Source organism: Mandrillus leucophaeus, unplaced genomic scaffold (genome assembly GCF_000951045.1).
Source record: "Mandrillus leucophaeus isolate KB7577 unplaced genomic scaffold, Mleu.le_1.0 Scaffold235, whole genome shotgun sequence".
Taxonomy (NCBI): domain Eukaryota; kingdom Metazoa; phylum Chordata; class Mammalia; order Primates; family Cercopithecidae; genus Mandrillus; species Mandrillus leucophaeus.
In genome coordinates, this window is record NW_012102421.1 from 4,587,635 (window position 1) to 4,597,870 (window position 10,236).

Below are 10,236 nucleotides of genomic sequence, written 5' to 3' on the forward strand. Positions count from 1 at the left end.
CCATCTTGCCCAGGCTGGTCTCAAACTCCTGGTCTCAAGTGATCCTCCTTGGTCTCCCAAAGTGCTGGGATTACAGGCATGAGCCATCGTACCCAGGCTAAACATTTGACTTTTGATTATTTCCTTCATTACCATTTTTTTTTTTTTTTTTGACAAACCTCTCCCTGACTCTCCTCTGCTTTCTTTCTGAAGTTTTTCTTTGGATTGTTCTCTGTTCCCACAGTGGCCCTGGCTTGGTGTTCTGGGACTGACAGATTGATTCATCATTGTTAACATCAGTTCTTGGATCTGAGCTAGCAATGTGGGAGACTTTTATTTTAGCAAAGGTGGACTTGGTTTGTTGACAAAAGAGCAATTTCTCATGCTTTATAAATAAGGTAACAACATTGTATACTTTCTAAAGAAATTCCAACAGAATGGGTTTCCTGAAACGGATTTGCAGGAATTCCTGAAGGAATGCAGTAGCAAAGAAGAGTATCAGAAAGAGTCCTCAGCCTTCCTGTCCTGCATCTGCTGTCGGAGGAGGTCAGTATCATGTTTATTCGCCATGTTCCTGAGATGGGCTGCTCTGTTGCCTTAAGAAAGAGCCCCTCCAAGATTACCATTACATTCAGAGATCAGCTTATCGTGGGAAATAATTCACCTTTCTTTTCTTTCCTCCCACTGAAATTGGCTTTAGAAATGAATTATTTCTTCTAAAACAGGGTTATGTAGAAAGCTACATGACGTGATTAGAATATCTTAGGAATACTATGAAACTCTTAAGAGAAGGCATAAATTATGTCCTTAAAGTCAAGAGGCTGAACTCTTAAGTGGACCAAGTAAGAGGTCAAAGCTCTTATTTTTAGAGGTGGAACTCTGGGAATGTCAAAGTCGTTTTCCCTTTTCACAGTATGTGGTACAAGCAACCTTTCTTGATCAGAGCAGGAAACCTCTTTGCGAGGAGGCTGTCCAAGTGCTTGCTTAGCAGTAAAACACCAGTAGCTCTTCCTTGCCCCGCTGTGCTTTGCCTGCTGTTCATCAGGACATGTAGGGAAACGGTCTAGACTTCAGTGGACAAAGCATATTACATAGTGATTTGTGGACTAGAATGGGGTCATGTGAAGACAAATTTTTTTTAATGTGCCTGTGTTTGCTTTCATCTGAAGTCAGGGGTGCCAGTTTGTAACTAAAAGTATACTCTACACATGTTTTTTTCTTTTTGGAAGGACTCTCTAACCCAAATTCCTGAAGGAAGCTAGGAGAACATAATTGCTATTTAAAACCACAGGATGCATTTTTCTGTTAATCAATTCATACAGTATCTTGGGACTTACAATGATATGATTGAGCAGATCCAGAGAATGTCTGGTAAATAGAAAATGAGATCTGAGAAGAGTTGTTTTCAGAATCACACCTTTTTTTCTCAGAGCATTAAATTGTCGCTATGAAAGCTGGGATAAAGGAAATTAATTTTCTTAATAGGCAGCTGCCTCTTAAGAGGCACCATGTATAAGGAAAGTCTCTCAAAATCTCTTTTTTACTATAAGGGGGAAAAACTTCATTGGAAAATATAGTCATGAATTCTAAAAAGTAAATGATAGGTCTTTGGTGTTTGGACCTTGGTTTGTGCCACACAAAGTCCTCGGAGGTTGTTAAATGTTTTGTCATGCAGCCCTATGGAACAAGTGAAAGATTTAAGGCGTGGACCCCAAGATGTTTGGGTAAGATTGGGTGTGAGTGGTGAGATGCAAGGAGCAACAGCAGCAGACTGTTTGCCCTAAGGTATGCTGAGGGTTGTTGAGAAGATGCATGGTGAGACAGAGGGTCTGCCCCTCATGAAGAGTGAAAGAATTCGAGGGAACAAGAGAATCCACCAAGGAGATCAACTAAAGAACTAGGATGATGAAAGTTTTGAAAAAGAGGATATCAAAAAATAAAGACAGGTAGCTGTAACTATGTTTGGCCAAACGATGGTCCCGAGTGAAGTCAGCTATGGCAATTTCAGTGGAATCATCAGACCAAAGCCTAGATCCCAGGGTGCTCGTATGGACCCTGCAGAGTGAATGAAGGGCCTAGGCCCTGATGGAAGGAAATGGATTGTAATGGGGCCTTAAGAACAAGTGATGGCTTTGACTCCATCTAAAATTAAGTATAGCTTGGTGTGTTTAAAAGCTAGGAATGGAGCTGGTTACAGTGGCTCATGCCTGTAATGCCGGCACTTTGGGAGACCAGGGCAGAAGGATCGCTTGAACCCAGGATTTTGAGACCAGCATGGGCAATGTAGTGAGACCCTGACTCTTAAAAAATAAAATAAAAGCTAGGAACAGGAGAATGGACTAAAACTGAGGAAGGCTGTGAATGGAGGCTAAAGATGAACATAAAGATTCAGCTCTGCAAAGATTGGTTTCTGTCTGGTGACCATGACAGGTGACACCTGCTATCCCAATGCTGCTTCCTGCAGAGCATGGCTGTGGTCACTCTTCAACAAAGCAGTCCAACAACCAACACACATTTGATTCTCCTTTGAGTTTTTGACAGAGCCTCTAGCTTGAGCATCAGAACACCTGGGTTTTCTTTTTGGACACTGCCATTAACCAAGTGTGTCCTGTGACCTCTCCTAAACCTCTTGGATGGATCAGATGACCTCTGAAACCTCTTCCAGTTCTAAAGTGATGTGGTTCTTTGGAGAGAGATGCTTGGTTGAAGAGACACAGAGTTAACCTTTACTTTCCTCTATTGCAGTGAAGGAGGAAAATTGACTGTTCTAGTAATTGATAAGGCCTTGTTAGCGAAGGGACACAGAGGTTCTTTTTTTTTCTTCTTCCCAGAAGCAAACTAATATATTTATTGAGTAAAACATAAATGTGACATATATTTTTCTTTTTTAAAATTTTGCTTAACGTTCTGGGATACATGTGCTGAATGTGCAGGTTACATAGGTATACATGTGCCATGGTGGTTTGCTGCACCTATCAACCCATCATCTAGGTTTTCAGCTCTGCATACATTAGGTATTTGTCCTAAAGCTCTCCCTCCCCTTTCCCCCCACCCCTCAACAAGTCCCAGTGTGCGATGTTCCCCTCCCTGGGGGCATGGAAGTTCTTAAGAGACAGGTGACTCCTCACAGTGTTTCCAAAAGCATCTGCTCAAACCTCAAGCAGTGGACATTGCCCTTCTTTATTTGTTTACTTATTTATTCTGAACGTTGGTAAATAATCAGAACACCTTGCCTGTCTTAATTTTTCTTCCTCTTACATGTTTCACTCAACATGTCCATAATCTATGTGGTCCTGGAATATAGAGTATTCCTACTGCTCCTCAAAGATTTTAAATTATTGTGTCTTTTCTCTTTTCTTCTTTCCCTTTCTGTTATAGGAAAAGAAGTGATGATCACTTGATACCTATTAACTAAAGTTCTTCTGCTAAAGATGATTAAAGTTCAGGCATCCTTATCCAGCAGCTGGACAGAGGAACCCCAAATGACTTGGACCAGCAGTTCCACAATGACTCTCTTATTTACTTGTGGAGTGGGAAAGAGGACTAACGGTTAGCCAGCTGACCATGACTGAAATTCCAGCTTTACTTTTTATAAAATTGAATGATAAAGAATAGACCACAGGCTACTGCTGGGCATTAGTGCAATTGAACAGTGATAATAAAATTCTCTATTAGTCTGTTAATTTATGACATGATCTCAGAATGGAAAAAGATCACATTTCAGAGTGTGCAAAATAGTCTTTAAAGCCATGTATTTAAATATGTGTGTTTATTGTCAAATAAGGGTTTGTTTTAAAGGTGATTCTTGGTTTGAAGACATTCGTTAATTCATGGTCTGTATAGAAATGAAGTTGGTTGCAGTACCAATCTAGAGAGTCCAAGCTGGCGAACTACTAAGCTATTTAAAGATCACCCTTGGCCTGGCACAGTGACTCACACCTGTAATCCCAGCACTTTGGGAGGCCTAGGCAGGCAGACCACTTGAGCTCAGGAACTTGAGACCAGCCTGCGCAACATGGCAAAAACTCATCTCTACAAAAAATATAAAAATGAGCTGGGCATGATGGCAGGCATCTGTAGTCCCAGCTACTTGGGAAACTGAAGTGGGAGGATCACCTGAGCCCTGGAGGCAGAGGATGCCATGAGCCGTGATCGTGCCATTACACTCCAGCCTGGGTAACAGACAGACCCTGTCTCAAAAAAATAAAAAAAAAAAAAGATCACCCTTAAATCAACAAAAAGACCTCATGCTCATGCAGTGGACATTTCTTGGCCTGTTTTCCTGTGGGTTTTTCTTCAGCATGATATGAAGCAACTGTTGGCATAGCCAGTGGGATGAATAAGAAATGGAATCATTTGTCTGCCTCGTCACTTGCGCTAATGGTTGGTTGTACACACAGGACGTGTGGAAGTGACCTGTATCTGTGGTCACTCATTTTAACAATTGAACTCTGCTGTGTTAGTCGTTTACCTTTGTCTAGCAAAGAAATATGGTATATTTTCTCTAAATAAATTTATTTTTATCATTCCATATGGCACTTACTATTTTATGCATTGTCTCTAAACAACTACCTAGTGAAACATTCAGATCACATCTCTCTTAAGCACTTGGTCTCTAAAAGGGATTTCCCAATTGCTTAAAAGCAGTGAAGGACACACAGGGGCTAGGATACAGAAGTTATTCAATAAATATTTATGATGATAGCTTGAGAGATGAAGATCACTTCAGGCATAGACTTATTTCATACTTGAGCTATCTTAGTGGTCAACTATTTTAAAGTTACTGGTGAAGAGGAGAATTTGAATTAAGCAGGACCCACCCTCCTTCCAGGGCTCTTCCTCTTTTTCCTTGGCCTCAGTCGCCCTCCCCACAATCCCCTACCCAATTTTCCTTCTCCTGTCACCTTCTCCCTCCTTGCTCTGACTCCATCTTCATATGCCTGCACCAAATCTAGGCAGGGAAAATCATGCAGTTAATACCATTAAAGTTATTAAGAGAGTAGATGACTCATGTCTACACACAGGATACTTTGCTAAAATTATCATTTTAAACTTTATTTTTTACAAAATATGTGAAGAGTTATGTTTGATTTTTAAACTAAGACACCATTAAAGTGGTGGTTCTGGGGTCATTTGCTGAATCAGAGATGTAATTTGACCACTTGTTAACTTCTGAGTATATTGTCATATACTTAGTTTTGTCTCTGAAAAGAATTGCTATTGTTTTCTTTTTATTTATTTATTTTTTTAGACAGATTCTTGCCCTGTTGCCACACTGGAGTGCAGTAGCACGATCTTGGCTTACTGCATCCTTTACCTCCCAGGTTCGAGCAATTCCCCTGCCTCAGCCTCCCGAGTAGCTGGGACTACAGGCACGTGCCACCACATCCGGCTAATTTTTGTATTTTTTTTTAGTAGAGATGGGGTTTCACCATACTGGCCCAGATGGTCTTGATCTCTTGACCTCGTGATCCACCTGCCGTGGCCTGCCAAAGTGTTGGGATTACAGATGTGAGCCACCGCACCCGGCCCAAGAATTGCTATTAACATGGTGAAACCCCGTCTCTACTAAAAATACAAAAATTAGCTGGGTGTGGTGGCAGGCGCTTGTATTCCCAGATACTCGGGAGGCTGAGGCAGGAAAATCGCTTGAATCTGGGAGGCAGAGGTTGCAGTGAGCCAAGATCCCGCCACTGCACTCTTGTCTGGGTGACAAAGCAAGACTCCGTCTCAGGAAAAAAGAAAAAAAGCCTTTCACTTATTCTACAGCTGTGACTTCTGTTTGAATAGAAGATTAATGATGGGTTTTCATGCTCATATTATTCTTCTATTGGCTTTCATGTTTTATTTTATTTCTTTTCCCTCCAGCTGGACAAAATAGTTATAGAAAGAAAAATGTTTTTCAGGGTTAGTTCACATCTATAGAAACATGGTTTTCTCCCTTTTTAATAATGTTAAACAAGTGTCACTTTACCAGCTGTATTGTCTATTTGGATTTTATTGAACAATGTTGTCTCATAATTCTGCTAATAGATGCATCTGGAATAAATCATTTTCTCTCTTATCACAGGCCTCCACTTAGAGAGTTCCCTGTGAAAGTTAGGAGACACATTCTTTCTGCCTACTGGTTTCATTCCGGGATCTCCAACCCTTGAATTTAACTGCTTGGCTTGTGGTGACACAGTCAAAACCATATGCAACATTTTAAAGCTTTTTCACTTGGGCTGGGAGTAGAGAGTGTGGGCATAAGAGCCATCTAGACAGACTTGAGTTAAAATTCCAGGTTAACCTAACTTTAAGACCCTGAACAAGTTACTTTCTTCCTCTAAGTGATGATTAACCTCAACCAAGACTAGCACTTAAGTCGCATAATTTATGCAGAACCTGGTATTGAATTCATTCCTGAGCTGCTATTTCCCTTTGATTCTCTACCATGTTTGCAATAGTTTCCATGGGACCATGGAATAATGCAGACACAACTTTGCTTCTGCAACCTGTCTGCCTCAGCTGTCCTCTTCCTACTGCTACCCGAGTCTCCTTGGATAGGTCACACCATGCATCGATTTCCTCATCCATAAAATGGGGGGATTATGAGGATTAAATGAGTCAAATGTCAAGTACATAGACTAGGGCGTGACTCCTAAATGCTCAGTGACTATTAGCTCTTCAAAAAAAAAAAAAAAAAAATGTCTTACTAACATGGTCTACAAATGTACAAATCTATTCATCTGGGCCAGCCAGGAAGATTTTTATTTTATAATGAGCTCACCACACACTTCTGGTGGACTTTGTTCTAGTTAGAAGTTTAAGTGTGCAAAAGTCCCCCATCCAGCTCTGTCCTGGAAGCAATGATCAGTTCAGTTCTAAGAAGCTCACACCTAGCTATACAGGAGCAGCAAGGAGAAGCAGCCTAAATGGCTGGGGCACAGCTGTCAGTCCTGATGGAAGAGAAAAGGTCCAGGAGGTGCACAAGCTGTCACAAAGCCTCAGTCCTTCACCCCGGTGAGACCCTCAGTCATCTACTAGGACTACCCCCTTAACCAAACTTGTCAGAATGTATGAAATTCAGGCCCACTTGCTTCTCAACCCATTGAAGATTCAAAGTGGTGAATGCAAAAGAGTGAGAGAGAGTAGTTAGGAAAAGCTCTTCATGTGATTCGAAGCACTGTCCCCTACTCCTGCTGAGGACCTACACTCCAACAATTGTAAGAAGGGTACACTGATCCAGTGGAAGCCCAGGCTTGGAATCTTGGGTTTACAAAAAGCACAACAGCCCAGTCTTTTAATCTAGGAGTAGCCAGTCACCCTCTTGTCCCTGTGGACCTTCATGTAAAAATAGTCCAGCACGGTATTGATGTTCAGGGGCCTTTCTAAAGTCATTGGGAAGGTGTATTCAGTAAACTACCACCGTGGTCTTGGCCACAGAGTTGTTTCCTGACAATATCAAGAGCTGTGATGCTTACAGGTATGATTCCAGATACCCGAACAATTCACTTGTGACAGCCACATATTGCAGTAACATTAGATGAATAGACCTCATTTTACTGCTAATCAGTTCCATCTTTATTTTCTTGTAATTTGGATAAATTTTATTTTGCTTTGCTTCACTTGAAGTTTGAACATTTTAACCATGTAGTCCCTCCTCGTTCACAGAGAATATGTTTCAGGACCCCCAGTAGAGGTGCAAAACCCCAAACAGTACTGAATCCCATACAGGTTGAGCATCCCTAATTCGAAAATCCAAAAGCTGAAATGCTCCAAAATCTGAAACTTTTGCTGACATGACTCCACAAGTGGAAAGCTTCAAAGCTGACATCATGTGATGAGTTGCGGTCAAAACTTTGTTTCATATACGAAATTATTTAAAATATTGTATGAAATTACCTTTAAGCTATGTATATAAGGTATATATGAAACATAAATGAATTTCATGTTTAGACTTGGATCCCACCCCCAAGATATCTTATTATGTATATGTTAATATTCCAAAAGCTGAAAAATCCAAAAGCTGGAACACTTCTGGTCCCAAGCATTTTGGATAAGGGATACTCAACCTTTTTATATTATGTTTTTTCCTATACGTACATACCTATGATAAAGTGTAATTTATAAATTAGGCACAGTAAGAGGTTAACAACAATAACAATAAAATAGAACAATTATAATATACTGTATTAACAATGATGATAAAATAGAACAATTATAATAATATACTGTATTAATAAAATAGAACAATTATAACAACACTATACTGTAATAAGTTATAAGAATGCGGTCTCACAGAATGTCTTACTATACTGTATTCAGCCTTCTTATGATATGAAATGATAAAACGTGTAAGTGATGAAGTGAGGTGAGTGATACAAGCAATGTGATGTAACGTTAGGCCACTACTGACCTTCCGATGATACGTCAGAAGGGGGTCCCAGATCATTGAGCCATGGTGATGTCAACGGTTAGATGTCAGGAGCAGACGATGTTGATGACTAATGGATGAGGAGCATCTCAGCATGGACACACTGGGCAAAGGGAGGATGCACGTGCCAGGATGGATGGGATGGGACACACGAGATTTCATGACACCACTCCGAATGGCAAGCAATTTAAAGTTTATCAAGTATTTATTTCTGGAATTTTCCATTCAATATTTTCAGACCGTGGTTGATCTCTAGTAACTGAAACCACAGAAAGTGGATAAGGGTAGTCTACTATCTTGCAATGAGGTTGAGTCTTTCTCTACCAAATAGCTAGAATTTCACACAGTTCGTAAAGCATGCATGAAGTAGCTCTTGCATGAGGAGTGATGAGGACCTTACAGGCTAAACCCTAAGCACAGCATTCTGGTATCAGGCACTTGAGGAAGGACAAGAGGCACAGCAACAAGAAACCGCTGGTCCTGTGTCTTGATGCAGGTGTTGACTGAGCACCTCTACTTTTCCTTCCTACACTTGAGATGTTCCAGGCTCTGGATACTGCTGACATGCAGAGCCAGCTTTGTGGCTGTGTAATCCATACATTCTCAAAGAACCTTGTGCTTGGCTTAATGGTCCTCCGTCAGTCTTGAAATTCTTAATATTTCTTGAACAAGGGACCCCACGTTTTCAGTTTTCAGTAGGCCGCACAAGTTATGTAGCTAATCTTGATGATAGGATTATATAACTCAATGATTAAAGCATGGTTTTTTTAAAAAAAGGCTAGGAACCCAGGAATGTACTTTTAAATTTAATAAATTTAATAAAAGAAAAGCATGAACCTGAATTGGAATTGCTTTTTGAAAAAACGGACTTTTTTAAGAGCAATTTTTGGTTTACAGCAAAATTGAGAGGCAGGTACAGAGAGTTCTCATATCCCTCCTGCCCACACATGTGCACAGCCTCTGCCATTATCATCATCCCACACCAGAGTGGTATATTAGCTACAATCCAACCAATGAAACTGCACTGGCACATCATTACCACCCAAAGTCCATAGTTTACATTACGCTCATTCTTGGTGTTGTACACTCTGGATTTGGACACATGTATAACATGTATCCACCATTACAGTATCATACAGAGTCACTCCACTGCTCTACAAATCCTCTCCTCTGCCTAGCCATTCCTCCCTCACCACCACCCCACACCTGAACTCCTGGCAACCACTGCTCTTTTTACTGTCCCTGCAGTTTTTCCTTTTCCAGAATGTCATATAGTTGAAATCCTATAGTATGTCACCTCTCCAGAGAGCCTTCTTTCACTTAGTGATATACATTTAAGTTTCTGCCACATCTTTTCATGGATTTGCTTTTTAACAGGCATTTGGGTGCACCATTTTCCTCTGTCCTCACAAATAAGTGGCTGTGGAGCCACTTCCTGCCTTACAAAGATGGAGATTAAACTTCTGTGTTTGGTGATATTGATCAAGGTTCCCACATTGTGCCTGCAGGCTGGGTGCTGAGCTGTTCTCCTTTGTCCCATGCCCCACCCTCCACCAGTGAAAACCCTCATTTTCTGGCTTTCCATTTAATGTTTTCCCCTTAATGGAGACTTGGTTTAGAGTGGTTCACATTCTAAACTCAAGCATGTTTGCCCAGTTGCCAAATGACCCCCAGCCTTGTTAGGAAAAACTACAACTCATGATTGTTTTATTACGGGCTCATTTACAGCAAGTGGTACTGCAAACCAGTGCATGAAAAAGATGGCAAACGTTTCTCTTGCCATCTGTCTCTGCCAGAGAACCAGGGAGTGAACATGAAGCTAAACGAGTTACAGACAATCA

General features: G+C 40.9%; 1 protein-coding gene across 1 annotated transcript in view; it reads left to right on the forward strand.

Moving 5' to 3' along the window:
• MCOLN2 (mucolipin 2) overlaps positions 1–4,510 on the forward strand; it is a 90,420-nt gene extending 85,910 nt beyond the window's left edge. The window contains exons 13-14 of the mRNA XM_011982129.1: positions 404–525; positions 3,358–4,510. Of these exons, the coding sequence (XP_011837519.1) occupies positions 404–525; positions 3,358–3,394 (159 nt within the window). The 3' untranslated portion in view covers positions 3,395–4,510. The remainder of the gene's footprint in view (positions 1–403; positions 526–3,357) is intronic.
• The last annotated feature ends 5,726 nt before the right edge of the window (positions 4,511–10,236 follow it).